At 50.6% G+C, this 15,029-nt stretch overlaps 1 protein-coding gene across 1 annotated transcript in view; it reads right to left on the bottom strand.

Annotated features, from left to right (window-relative positions):
- LOC137435793 (ryanodine receptor 2-like) overlaps positions 1–15,029 on the bottom strand; it is a 633,328-nt gene that overhangs the window by 598,983 nt on the left and 19,316 nt on the right. The window contains exons 6-9 of the mRNA XM_078785085.1: positions 9,528–9,599; positions 9,189–9,267; positions 4,269–4,381; positions 2,353–2,452 (exon numbers count right to left, since the gene is read on the bottom strand). Of these exons, the coding sequence (XP_078641211.1) occupies positions 2,353–2,452; positions 4,269–4,381; positions 9,189–9,267; positions 9,528–9,599 (364 nt within the window). The remainder of the gene's footprint in view (positions 1–2,352; positions 2,453–4,268; positions 4,382–9,188; positions 9,268–9,527; positions 9,600–15,029) is intronic.

Genomic DNA, 15,029 nt, shown 5'->3' with positions numbered 1-15,029 from the left:
CTGTACCCACCGTCGCCAGTCGTACCCAGCTGCTCCTGGACTCTGTATCCTTCTCTCCTGACAAGGTGGAGAAGTTTCTGTCAATCCTCGACTCTGATTCTGCAACTGGACCAGACGGCATCAGCCCACGGGTCCTAAAATCCTGCTCTGCTGCTCTACCTCACCCTCACTCTGTTCTTTTCACCCTCTCTTTTGCTCAAGGTCATCTGTCAGCATCTTGAATATCAGCCAACATTACCACTTTACACAAAAAGGTGCAAAAACAGATCCTTGCAACTACAGACCAATCAGCCTGCTCCAAATTATCAGCAAAGTCATGGAATCCATCATTGCTTCGGATATATAATCCTTCCTCTTCTCCAATGGCTTGATCTCTGATCATCAATTTGGTTTCAGACCAGGTCACTCTACTCTGGACATGCTGCTTCTGCTGTTTCAACAATGGATTGAGGTCCTCAATGCCAAACAGGAAATTAGAGCTGTCTCCTTTGACATATCACGTGCCTTCGATACGGTCGGGCACCCCGCAATGCTCACCAAACTCTCCTCCTTTGGTATCCATGGAAATCTCCACGCATGGCTTGCGGACTTCCTCTCTGGTCATAGTCAACGTGTGGCCCTGAATGGATTTCTCTCATCTCCCCTTCCTTTTCAGGCTGGAGTTCCCCAAGTCAGTGTTCTGGGCCCTGTGCTTTTTCTGGTCTTCATCAACGATCTCTCCGACTCTCTGGAAAATCCTCTCTATCTCTTTGCTGATGACTCCACTCTCTGCCGCTCCATACCTCATCCCTCAGATCGGCAGTCTGCAGCCTCCTCACTCTCTGCAGACCTGGACAAAATCACAGACTGGTCAAAAAAGTGGAACGTGTCTTTCAGTCCTAAAAAATCTCACATTCTCACATTGTCTCTCCGAAAAGACCGACTGGACAACCCTCCCAACTACTTGCTCAACAATCCTCTCCAAGAAGTTCTGTCACTCAAGCTTTTGGGTCTCACTATCTGCCATGATCTTTCCTGGGAAAACCACATTTCAAATCTGGCCTCCAAAGCCAGTCGCCGACTGGGCATCCTCCGTTGTGCGAAGTCCTTCCTTGGCAAACCTGAGCTCCTCACCACATACAAGGCTTTCATCCGCAGCTCAATGGAATACTGCTCTCCCCTCTGGGCTGGTGCTCCTGCCTCACACCAAGCTCGTCTTCACGCCGTTGAAACCAAAGCGTTCAGAATCATTGGAATCTCCCGCGATGAAGCTAACTCCAAGGGCCTCTCACTCACTCACCGCAGGCAGGTTGGTGGTCTTTCCGTCTTCTACCGACTCCTCTCTGGCCTTGCCCCCCCAGCTCTCTCTGGGCTCTGTCCCGCAAATATTCCTACAGGTCGCACAAGATCTGCCTGCAACCCTCTTATGGTTAAACTGCCAAAATCAAGACTCTCTGCTCACCTTCACTCCTTCATTCCTCTTTTCTCCCGCCTCTGGAACAAACTCCCTCACTCTCTTCAATCCCACTCCACACTCCAGGTCTTTAAAACAGCTGTTCACCACCATCTCTTATCTTCCCCCATCCAAAACCTTGATCTTTTCTACCCCCGCTAATTTCACCACAATTCCACTTTTTTGAAATACCAACTTCTGTCCTGGAAGTCCTTGGTGTCCTTGTGTTTTATACTTCTCCCTCCCCCCCCCCCTTCCCACGCCTCCTCCCCCCAAGCCCTCTCCCTTCCACACATCTCCCTGCTCTCAAATGTTGTGTTTGTGTGCTTCCCCTTCTCTCCCCATCTTGTCTTCCGCTCCCTCTTTTTATATATTTTGTTTGTCTGGTTGATTTGTTTGTGAAGTAAATATTAGCTCTTTCACGAGCCTCGATTCAGTATACAAAAAAAACAAAAAACGAGCTGACCAGTGCATTCTCATATCCAAGGCGAGCGGCTTATCTTGTTTGTTTCTTCACAAGGTTCATATTGTCTGTTCAATTACATTCCTGCCTCCATTTCATTGTGGATTTAGCTAACCAACATCTCCCATTTGCACTCGTCATTGTAATTTCATTCTTGCTGCCTTTCCTTGGAGCTCATTTATGTAGTTTTTTATGACTGCCCACTTACTCCAATTTGCTCTTCTGGGAGAATTGAAAGTTTTTCAACTTCTATTTTTTTTTCTCCATGACCTCAAATTTGTACAAAAATATAAATAAACAGGCCAAACACATTGTTATTGTAAAACTTAAATTCTTTTTCTACAATTTGTGCAATATAACTCCAAAGGGCTTTTTTAAATTGGTCATATTAGGACAAAGGGAAGGTGGGACAGCAAAGGAGCAAACTACACATCAAGAAAGAAGGTGGCAAAATTACCTTGAGCCTTTTTGCTCCCAGAGCAAACTGGAGAAACATTCCAGAGAGTTTGCTGGAAAGAGGCGTCGACGTGCAGAACACCATTTGAGTGCGATATGTGCTGGAAAGATACAACAGCACGAATGTATAGTCATGCAACTACAACTCAGGGGGAACATTGTGCAAATATGCCAGTGGAAATATAAGAAAACTTAGAAATAAATAAGGACATCAATCTTTTGGGTACACAGTCAAACAGAGAATGGCAGAATTTTGATCCCATTTCCCCCACCTTCCACATTTATCTATAATGGAGCAGAGGCGTGTATAACTATATCTTTTAAGCAATTTCCTTCATTTGTTACTCTTTCATGGCTGAACTATAGCACCTATAAGTCCCAAAATTTGGGTCTAAGTATTTCAAAATCTGGGCAAGGCTTTAAGCTGCCACACGTTGGCCTTGAAGGCCGTTTCGAGACTTTAGGAGGGTGAGCAGGTGAAGAGTTTCTTGTCTATATTGGGATGCGATAAAGTCTATATTGGGATGTGGGATCAGCCAGTGCTGTCGCCGGCCCTCAGGGAAAAGCTCACCACCATGAGGGCAATCACACCATAGCTTTTCAATGCACAACATGTGCCGGAACCCCTACATAGTTTTCCCATGCAACGACGGACACCGACACTAATATATAGACAGGGTGAGTCAAAAGTCCAGAAACATAGGAAAGCTTGTTTGTTTTTCCTTATCCTTACTATATTTGTGTGTGTGTGTGTGTGTGTGTGTGTGTTTCCACCGGGATTGCCTCCATTCAGCCACAAGAGCATTAGTGAGGTCGGGCACTGATCTTGGGCGATCAGGCCTGGCTCGCAGTTGGCATTCCAATTCATCCCAAAGGTGGTCGATGGGGTTGAGGTCAGGGCTCTGTGCAGGCCAGTCAAGTTCTTCCACACCGATCTCGAGAAACCATTTCTGTGTGGACCTCACTTTGTTCACAGGGGCATTGTAATGCTGAAACAGGAAAGGGCCTTCCCCAAACTATTGCCACAAAGTTGGAAGCACACAATGGGTCCACTACTTTCAGCCAGAAATGAAGAGGGCAAGCAAAGTGTGGCACCATTCAACTTCACCAAAGCCCAAAAATTCCGCACACAGTCGTCCGCTGGAAAAGTGATGCCGACGCTCTTCTGGGATAGCCGAGGCCCACTTGTAGAGCATTACATGCCCAGAGGGATCACAGTCAGCAGTGCATTATACTACGACCTCCTTAAAAATAATCTGAAACCAGCAATCGGATCAAAACGTCATGGACTACTCACTACTGGTGTTTTGCTGCAACATGACAATGCTCGGCCCCATACTGCCCCACGCTACCGCTGCAACAATTAAGGACATTCATTTTGAGTGTCTTCCTCATCCACCCTACTCGCCAGTCCTCGCCCCTTCAGATTACCACATCTTTGGGCCACTTAAAAAGGCGCTTGGTGGAACCACTTTCCGATCCAATGAAGAGGTCCAAGAGGCGGTGCACGAATGGCTACACAAGCAGCCAAAAATATTTTTTTCTGGAAGAATCCAGAAAGTAAAGCCTTAGTAAATCTGCCTTAGTAAAGCGCTGGAAAAATGCATTGAACGCAATGGAGATTATGTTGAAAAATAACAGTTATTACACACGTACATGCAATAAACAATTTGTGAAAAATATTTTAAGGTTACTTCTTGACTGCCCCTCATATTTTCCTCTCTCTTCACAAGTTTGTGATTTTAAGTTTTCTGCCCAATATCACCTGATAATTTCTCAAATTTTGGAGAAGGGGGAGGGGGGTGTCAAGCATTCCACTTTTTTTGTGCATGTACGCTATTCGATTTGTGGTCCATGGCACACTGATTCAGTCGAAAATATTTCAGCATGTATGCAAAAGATAGAACAGGTATTTACCAAGTAACGCTCTGATGAAATGCTGACCAAAATGAGATCATCACCGACGCGAACCTTTTCACCCTCTGAGCGCTGTTTTGATGCCGGGTGTATGGTCCACCAGCATGCTTCTCCTGCACAAGGAATAAAAACAGGTTTTCTGAAAAAGTACAATGACATGATTGGTATTAAAACAAGCACCATTTCATGTATAGCTGACCTGTGGGTGGTAAAGCATGAATGAGATGAGAGCTAAGAGCTAGCAAAATCACCTTCAAAAGCTCAGAGGTTGTAAAGTCACCTTCGAGAGCTCAGGGTTAGAAAAATTACCTTCAATAGCTCAGAGGTATCAAAATCACCTTTAATAGCTCAGAGATATCAACATCACCTTCAATATCTCATAGGTAGCAAAATCACCTTCAATAACTCAGAGGTAGCAAAATCACCTTCAATAGCTCAGAGGTGTCAAAATCACCTTCAATAGCTCAGAGGTAGCAAAATCACCTTCAATAACTCGGACGTAGCAAAATCACCTTCGAGAGTTCAGAGAGTAAAATCACCTTCAGTAACCCAGAGGTAGCAAAATCACCTTCGAAAGCTCAGAGGTAGAAAAATCACATTCGAGAGCTCAAAGAGCAAAATCATCTTTGAGAGCTCAGAGGTAGAAAAATCACCTTCGAGAGCTCAGAGGTAGCAAAATCACCTTTGTGAGCTCAGACAGCAAAATCACCTTCAATAACTCAGAGGTAGCAAAATCACCTTCAAGAGCTCAGAGGTAGAAAAATCACCTTCGAGAGCTCAGAGGTAGAAAAATCACATTCGAGAGCTCAAAGAGCAAAATCACCTTTGAGAGCTCAGAGGTAGAAAAATCACCTTCGAGAGCCCAGAGGTAGCAAAATCACCTTTGAGAGCTCAGACAACTTGCCTTTGCCTCTTGGAAGGCTAATCCAACTGAAGGAAATCTCAGTTCCTTCCACCAAGCTCGGAACAAGTGTGTGTCTACCCTCAGGAGTGCCAGGAAGCACTATCTCTCCTCACTCAAGAATGAACTCTCAAACCTGTCTCCTTCCTCCAAATCCTGGTGGCGTCTGGTCAAATCCGTTTCTGGTGTTTGTTCCCCCTCCATCCCCTCCCTTACCTCAAATGGACACACAGTTGACATCGCACGTGACAAAGCCGAATGCCTCAACTCTGTGTTCGCCTCGAAATCCTTAGTCCCAAACCCATCTCTCTCTGTTCCCACCTTTCCCAGTCGAACCCAACTGCTCCTGGACTCTGTGTCCTTCTCTCCTGACAAGGTGGAGGAGTTTTTGTCAAACCTCGACTCTGATTCTGCAACTGGACCAGACGGCATCAGCCCACGGGTCCTAAAATCCTGCTCTGCCGCTCTATCTCACCCTCTCTCTGTTCTTTTCACCCTATCTTTTGCTCAAGGTCATCTGCCAGCATCCTGGAAATCAGCTAACATTACCGCTTTACACAAAAAAGGTGCAAAAACAGATCCTTGCAACTACAGACCAATCAGCCTGCTCCCAATTATCAGCAAAGTCATGGAATCCATCATTGCTTCGGATATGAAATCTTTCCTCTTCTCCAATGGCTTGATCTCTGATCATCAATTTGGTTTCAGACCAGGTCACTCTACTCTGGACATGCTGCTTCTGCTGTCTCAACAATGGATGGAGGTCCTCAATGCCAAACAGGAAATCAGAGCTGTCTCCCTTGACATATCAAGGGCCTTTGATACGGTCTGGCACCCAGCTCTGCTCACCAAACTCTCCTCCTATGGTATCCATGGAAATCTCCATGCATGGCTCGTGGACTTCCTCTCTGGTCGTAGTCAACGTGTGGCCCTGAATGGATTTCTCTCATCTCCCCTTCCTGTTCAGGCTGGAGTTCCCCAAGGAAGTGTGCTGGGCCCTGTGCTTTTTCTGGTCTTTATCAATGATCTCTCTGACTCTCTGGAAAATCCTCTCTATCTCTTTGCTGATGACTCCACTCTCTGCCGCTCCATTCCTCTTCCCTCAGATCGGCAGTCTGCAGCCTCCTCACTCTCTGAAGACCTGGACAAAATCACAGACTGGTCAAACAAGTGGAACATGTCTTTCAATCCTGCCAAATCTCACTCTCTTACTATGTCTCTCCGAAAAGATCGACTGGACAACCCTCCCATCTACTTTCTCAACAATCCTCTCCAAGAAGTTCTGTCACTCAAGCTTTTGGGTCTCACTATCTGCCATGATCTTTCTTGGGAAAACCACATTTCCAAGCTGGCCTCCAAAGCCAGTCGCCGACTGGGCATCCTCCGTCGTGCGAAGTCCTTCCTCGGCACACCTGAGCTCCTCACCACATACAAGGCTTTCATCCGCAGCTCAATGGAATACTGTTCTCCCCTATGGGCTGGTGCTCCTGCCTCACACCTGGCTCGGCTTCACGCTGTTGAATCCAAAGCTTTCAAAATCATTGGAATCTCCCGCGATGAAGCTATCTCTGAGGGCCTTTCACTCACTCACCGCAGGCAGGTAGGTGGTCTTTCTGTCTTCTACCGACTCCTCTCCGGCCTTGCTCCCCCAGCTCTCTCTGTGCTCTGTCCCCCAAATATTCCTACAGGTCGCACAAGATCTGCCAGCAACCCTCTGATGGTTAAACTGCCGAAATCTCGGCTCTCTGCTCACCTTCACTCTTTCATTCCTCTTTTCTCCCGCCTGTGGAACAAACTCCCACACTCCCTTCAATCCCTCTCCTCCCTCCAGGTCTTTAAAACAGCTGTTCACCACCATCTCTTATCTTCCCCCATCCATAACCTTGATCTTTTCTACCCCCACTAATTCACCCCAGATCCACCTTGTTTGAAATTCCAACTTATTTCCTGGAAATCCTGGCAGTGTCCATATGTTTATACCTCTCCCACCCCCCCCCTTCACATGCCTCCCCCCCTTCACATGCCTCCCCCCCTTCACATGCCTCCCCCCCAAAGCCCTCTCCCTCCCACAGATCTCTCGATGTCTCCATGTCTCTCGGTCCCTGCTCTCAAATGTTGTGTTTGTGTCCTTCCCCCTCTCTCCCCATCTTGTCTACCGCTCCCGATGTTATTTGTTTTATGTGTCTGTTTGTCTTTCTGTGTGATTAATGTTCGCTCTTTCACGAGCCTCGATCTTGTATACAAAAAAAAAAAAAAAAAAAAAAAAAAAAAAAGACAGCAAAATCACCTTCACGAGCTCCAACGTAGCAAAATCACCTTTGAGAGAGAGCTCAGAGAGAAAAATCACCTTCGAGAGCTCAGAGGTAGCAAACTCACCTTCGAGAGCTCAGAGGTAGAAAAATCACCTTCGAGAGCTCAGAGGTAGAAAAATCACCTTTGAGAGTTCAGGGGTAACAAAATCACCTTTGAGAGCTCAGTTAGCAAAATTACCTTCAAGAGGCCAGATGTAGCACAATCTCCTTTGAGAGGTAAGAGGTAGCAAAATCACCTTTGAGTTTAATTGTGTGAGTTTGATTTCTCATGCAATGAAATCGTACTATAAAATGTTTTCCTGATGCTTTGCAGGGAAGGAGATACATTTTCTAGTTGGATGATGCAGAAGTTTTCACCACAAAGGTAAAAGCTTGAGTTAATAGCAATGGAGGTTCGCAGGAACTTGCTTGAACTTTAGGAATCAATGGAAAAATATTAGCAAAGTAATTTGGATACGATTCCGAGAAGCATTCAGATAAGAACAACAAATGGTCCAACAAATGCAACAAAATAGGTACCAACGATGAGTCCATCTCTGAAAGTGGCACCTCATCTGGAGTTCCTTTAATCCAGAAGGACAGGATCATGATCGACTGCTCAGGCCAAGGGCGAATTTCTTTAACTTTATCTTTACACAAAAGGCAAAGTTCTCAAATCCCTCTCTTCCTGTGTCCTGTGTTCTCACTCCTCAAACCTCACTCCACATCACAGAAACCTATTTCAGAATGACAGGTACCCGCCACAAAGCTCAAAATTTAGCCTTCCAAGGATCCAGCACTCATTCTTCCCCACATCCCTTATTTCTCCAAGTCTCCCTCTTTTTTGTCCCTCGCCTGTTGTTGGTGTGCCCCCCTCTCTCTTTCAGCTCTTCAGTACTGTTCATTTTGTTCAAGTACATTCTGATATGTTCTGTGTTCTAGCTTCTTCACGATCCTTAAAACTGTAAACAAATAAGACCAATGGTCTAACAATGGCGTAATATGGCTGCCAAACATAAAAATAAAAATTGGCACAAACAAAATATGGCTGCCGAACCACGTGACCAATGACATCATTAATTTTTTTCTCGATCAATCTATCCATAGATCATGCTCAAAAAATTCCATTCTGATCGGATAAAGCGTTCTACTTGTCAATTTATGATATCATAATGAGGGCAACTATGACATCATTAACATGTTATTCCCCATGTGGAGTAGTTTACAAAGGGCCACCTTTCAATTTTTACCATGGAGCGTTTTTGGAGATATAGCGGTGCAGTTTTTCAGTTTTCCAAGATGGCGCCCATACCACGTGATACATGACGTCATAATTATCAATAAAAATTCCACAGGAGGAAGCGCTCCTATGGTTAAAATTTTGAGTCAACCGGACCAACAGTTTCAGAAAAAACTGATTTTAAAGGGCATAACCCACAAAATGCCAGCGGAAGGGACAGACATACATACATACACCGGACAGACAGACAGATATACAATGTTCCAGATGGCATTGCCCGCTTTACACAGTCAAAACATGATCATATGACCTTATTATACAATGGCAAAATAAAAATGTTATGGAAAGCAGCAATTATATTGTTATATTAACTTGACTCATTAGTGAGATTGCGTCATGAAAGCTAAGGAAGAGTTTGTTTATGGTAAATAAAATGAACAATGAGTGTGCATCAACATCTATGGATGTGTAGTCACCACAGTGCAGACCTGTAATGCTATCCTGCAATCCCACATCAAAAGCCAGCTTGTCTGATGAGGAATGAGAGGTTCTCAAGCAGCTGAGGAACTGTAGAGATAACACAAAGAAGTTAAGATGTGAGTTTGTTTCTAATATGGCTCATTTGAAGGTGAAGAAGAGGTTTCAAGAGAAGATCCCATAATGAAAACTTGACAAATCACCGAACGCATTATTATATTTGGTGTGAATGAATGGAGAGTACAGACATTTAATCTCAGAGCTGTACTGATGATCATGATCATCTTTTGAATGAATGATTGCTTGGTTCTAAACATGATCACAGACTGGAGATTTCAGATTTCCCTTACCATGCCACTGTGCGAGTGACGTAGCTGGATGGCATGGCCATACAACAATGTGCGGTGACCTCCCATTGTTCCCTGCAAGCAACACACAAATATAAATGAACTTTGACTCAAACCAGATATTCTCATTTCCAATGAACAAATTATTAAATGTATTCCAAAGTTTAATATCAATGACAATCTCAAAGAAACTTTGAGAATAAATATTTTTATTTGGTATTTTATAATGAGTTCAGTCTTACTAATCAGAAGCAAGAGGGAAAGGAAAGCACATCATGACAAACTTATGTTCTTCTTTTGTATGCAAAACATGGCTGTGGGTTGCAGAATTTGCTGGAAGCGTGGCTATAGTATGACACCGATACAGTAGCCCCTGAAAGTTGGAGCAGGGATTTCGAATTAAGCCATGATGGTGGCGGTAGCTGGTGACAGAACACCGTGGGAGCTTTAACATTCACCAACTGGTACCAGTTGGTAGATGGAACACCCAGTTTAACGTCCATATGAGGGATGGCACAGTGGCACACACATTGATGAAATGCCCTTCATGCAAAACAACACGATGAGAGTTTATACCTTGGGCAAGATTCGAGCCCACGTTAGACAGTTCAGAGGCAAGTGTCATACCTTTAGCTTACCCTGGCAGCCAATCTTCATAGATTTTTACACTATAGATTCTTAAGCGTCAGTACCTACAGAGCAAAGGCAGAAAAGGGCATTCCTCCCCCCCCCCCCCCCCCAAAAAAAATATACATATATATCCACACAGCCTCAAACGATGCCTGATGATTTCAGTCAATCAGGGGTGTGGACAGTTCGCTGGGGGGATGAGATTGGGGAGTAAACTCAGGAAGGGTGCAACTTCAATGTCTCCCATGGTCTCAAGCTCAATTCCCATAAAGCCCCCCTGCCCCTCTCCCTTCTCCATTCATGAACACCACATGAGTGTCTGAACCAAAGACACACTGCTTCTTTGCCTGGCAACAGCATCATCCATTCAACGGAACGGGCTTTCAACCAATCAGTGGTGTAGCTGCCGGAAACGCGGTTCCAAAACCACTTCCCTCAGACCGTGGCCATGCTGGAGGATTTACCTTGAAGGGGGTGGCATCAGAGGCAGTTAAACTACACAATTTCAACAAATGTTGTAAGGGCCTGACTTCCGCTAATTAACCTGGACTCAACACAAACCACATTTTTTTACATCTTAATTTTTTCGTGAAAAAGTATTTTCTTGTTTTCTGTTTTCTGACATTGTCTCTGCCTCACGCCCACAATGTCAAAGCAAACATCATTGAGAGTTTTCTTCAAACAGACCAGTACTTCAAAATGCAGCAGGGAGGAAGAATCAAATAACCCGATCGCCTCTGCTGACAACCAAAAAAGCTCATCGCTCTTGAAAGCATCATTATGACGAATCATCACATTGTAGCGGTTACCGCTGGATGCACACAATCGCCTTGCACCGGCCAGAACACGGCCAGACGCGCCTCTCCCGGGCATGCCCGCTCTCGCCTTTCCAGGGCTCGCCCAGAGCGTCCGGGCATGCCCGCTATCGCCTTTCCAGGGCTCGCCCAGAGCGTCCGGGCATGCCCGCTATCGCCTTTCCAGGGCTCGCCCAGAGCGTCCGGGCATGCCCGCTATCGCCTTTCCAGGGCTCGCCCAGAGCGTCCGGGCATGCCCGCTCTCGCCTTTCCAGTGCTCGTCCAGAGCGCCCGGGCACGCCCAGCCTCGACTTGCCAGGCCGCAGCAAACACGCCCGGGCAGGTCCAGACTCGCCTTTCCAAGGCTCGCCCTTGACACCCGGGCATGCCCGGTATAGCTTGTGCCGGGCAAACTTCCCGACATAAATGTGTATATATATTGCTGCCCGATAAACGGGCTTTTGTCAGAATACCTGAGCTGTTTTGTTTCAATAAAGCAACTCGGACGAATTCCGTCTTTGGTCGCGTCACTTCTTTCGACTCGCGTTGGAGCCCCGCGCCCTCACTGGTGACCTACCGACATGGACACGGCAGTGACTCTTAAACTGCCTACCTTCTGGGAGGCTCACGCGGCAGTTTGGTTCGGCCAGGCGGACTCCCAGTTCGCCCTGCGAGGCATCACCGCGGACGACACCCGCTTCCACCACGTCGTGGCAGCGCTCGGTTCCGCCACCGTGGCCCGCGCCCTGAGCCTCCTCGAGCACCCGCCGGCTGCCGACAAGTATGATGCGCTGAAGACGCTCCTCCTCGACGCTTTCGCCCTCTCACCAGCGGCACGCGCACGGCGCCTGCTCGACCTGCCCGAGCTCGGCGACACGCGCCCGTCCGAGCGCATGGACTATATGCTCTCGTTGCTCGGTGAGCACTCTCCGGATTTTCTGTTCCACGAGTTGTTCCTTCGCCAGCTGCCTCACCCGGTACGCCTCGCCCTGGCTGGCACGTTGATCACCGATCCCCGCGCCCTCGCCAGGGAAGCCGATAAGATCTCCTCGGCGGGCCAACACATCGGCGCGGCTACCTGGAGCCTGCCGCCGTCCGAGGCGATGCCCACGACGCCCGAGCACCCTGCGCGGTTGGAGGCCGAACTGCCGGTGAAACTGGCGGCCGCCACGCCGCACCGACCGCTTCCGACATGACGGCCGGGGCCTCCACCTGACCAGGCGTGGTGTTATTACCACGCCAGGTTCGGACACAAGGCTCGGACGTGCCGACCCCGTCCACTTTCGGCAAGTCGGGAAACGGCCGGGCCGGCGTTCATTCCCAGCCATGAGCGCCGGCCACTCGGGCAACTTGCTTTTTATTCGGGACAAAGCGTCCGTGCGGCGTTTCCTTTGTGACACCGGTGCCGGTGCCCAACTGAGCGTCATACCCGCCTCCGGGCAGGACAGGCGGGACGCCGTTTGCGGCCCCTCTTTGGTCGCTGCTAATGGCTCGGCCATACGCACTTTCGGCCCACGCAACGTCACCCTCTGCTTCGGCAGCCAGCGCTTTCAGTGGACCTTTGTGACCGCCTGCGTCCCCATGGCTTTGCTGGGCGCCGACTTCCTCTGCGCGCACGGGCTGCTGGTCGACGTCAAACGTCGTCGCCTTGTCAATGCCGAGACCTTCAGCTCCCTGGCGTGCACGATGAGCAGCTCCGCGCCGACCGAACTGGCGTGCGCCCTCCCGACGGCGAACGAGTTCGCTCGCCTGCTCGCGGAATTCCCGGCCCTCACACGGCCGACGTTTTCGGCCGTCGCAGTGCGGCATGGGATCGAGCACCACATACCCACTACGGGCCCGCCGGTCTACGCCAGGGCCCGCCGCCTCGACCCGGCCAAGCTTGCCGTGGCAAAGGCCGAGTTCGACGCGTTGGAGCACCTCGGCATCGTGCGGCGCTCCAATAGCGCGTGGGCCTCACCACTGCACATCGTGCCAAAGCCGGGGGGCGGATGGCGCCCGTGTGGCGACTACCGCCGCCTCAACGACGCTACCACCCCCGACAGGTACCCGATCCTGCACATCCAGGACTTTTCCACCCGTTTGGCGGGACGGGTCATATTTTCCAAAATTGACCTGATACGGGGATACCACCAGGTACCTGTCCGGGCGGCCGACGTCCCGAAGACGGCCGTCATCACGCCGTTCGGCCTGTTCGAATTTTTGAGGATGCCGTTTGGCCTCAAGAACGCGGCCCAGGCGTTCCAGCGCTTAATGGACGGCGTGCTGCGCGACCTGCCATTTCTTTTCGTCTATCTGGACGACATCCTCGTCGCCAGCACGTCCCGCGCCGAGCACCTCCTCCACCTCCGAACACTGTTCGGTCGCCTCAGCGAGCACGGCTTAATTGTCAACCCGGCCAAATGCCACTTCGGCACGACGACCGTTGACTTTTTGGGCCACCGCATCACCAAGACCGGGGCCGTGCCGCTGCCGACCAAGGTCGAGGCCATCACCACGTTCCCGCGTCCCCGTTCCATCAAGGCCCTACAAGAGTTCCTCAGCATGGTGAATTTTTATCACCGATTCGTGCCCCGCGCTGCTCAGCTCATGCGGCCCCTTTATGAGGCCCTCCGGGGCAAGCCGGCCAAGCATGACATCGTTTGGTCCGCGGCCATGGACGCGGCCTTCGCGAGCGCAAAACGGGCCCTTGCCGACGCAACGCTGCTGGCTCACCCGGTGCTCAACGCGCCCATCGCCCTCACTACGGACGCCTCCAACTACGCGGTGGGCGCAGTCCATGAACAATGGGTGGACGGGGTTTGGCAGCCACTCGCTTTTTTCAGCCGGCAGCTCCGGCCGAATGAGTTAAAATACAGCACGTTTGACCGCGAGCTGCTCGGTCTATTCCTGGCCGTTCGCCATTTCCGACACCTCCTGGAGGGCCGACTGTTCACGGCTTTCGTCGACCACAAGCCGTTGGTCTACGCAATGGCCAAAGTCACGGAGCCGTGGTCGGCCCGCCAGCAGCGCCACCTCTCCGCCGTGTCGGAATTCACCACGGACATCCGGCACGTCGCCGGCAAAGACGACGCTGTGGCCGACTGTCTTTCTCGGGCCAGCGCGAACGCGGTCCACCTCGGCGTGGACTTCGCGCTCATGGCGGCCGACCAGACCACCGACACCTCGGTGCAGGCCCTCCGGGCGGCGGACGCGGGCCTCCGCCTGGCCGACATCCCCTTCGCGGGCACCGTCCTGCTCTGCGACGTCTCCCAGGGCCAGCCTCGCCCCATCGTGCCCGTTTCCTGGCAGCGCCGCATCTTCGCCTCCATCTAACGGCCTTTCTCACCCGGGCCGGAAAGCTTCTCAGAAGCTGGTGTCGGCGCGTTTCGGCTGGCACGGCCTTCGAAGGAACGTCCGCGACTGGGCCAACGCCTGCACGGCCTGCCAGCGGGCCAAGGTCCACCGCCACACCCAGGCCCCGCTGGCACCTTTCACCGTGCCTGCACGGCGTTTCGACCACGTCCACGTGGACCTGGTGGGTCCCCTGCCCCCATCGCGGGGGTTCACCCACCTGCTCACCATGGTGGACAGGACCACCAGGTGGCCGGAGGCTGTGCCCCTCACCTCCACCACCACCGCCAACGTGGTGCAGGCGTTAATCGCCACCTGGGTCGCGCACTTCGGCGCACCGGCGGACATCTCGTCCGACCGCGGCCCACAGTTCACGTCCGAACTTTGGGGCGCGGTCGCCTGCTCGTTGGGGGGTCACGCTGCACCGCACCACGGCCTACCACCCCCAAGCCAACGGGTTGTGCAAGCGGTTTCACCGCTCCATGAAGGCCGCACTCATGGCCGGCCTTCAGGACGACGGTTGGACCGACCGGCTGCCGTGGGTCCTTTTGGGCCTCCGCACGGCCCCCAAGGAGGACCTCCGGGCGTCCGCCGCCGAGCTCGTCTACGGCCAGCCGCTCCACGTCCCAGGCGAGTTCGTGCCCGACGCTACCAGTCCCTGGTCCGCCGCACACCAGCGCTCGGACCTCCAGGAGGCCGCCCGCCGATTTGCCCCCGTGCCAACGTCCCGCCACGGTGGCCCCCAGTC

The sequence above is a fragment of the Myxine glutinosa genome, chromosome 9 (genome assembly GCF_964187855.1).
Source record: "Myxine glutinosa chromosome 9, kmMyxGlut1.1, whole genome shotgun sequence".
In the NCBI taxonomy this organism is placed as follows: Eukaryota; Metazoa; Chordata; class Myxini; order Myxiniformes; family Myxinidae; genus Myxine; species Myxine glutinosa.
The sequence above is the reverse complement of the archived record's forward strand: the minus strand, read 5'-3'. Positions and strand labels throughout refer to the sequence as shown.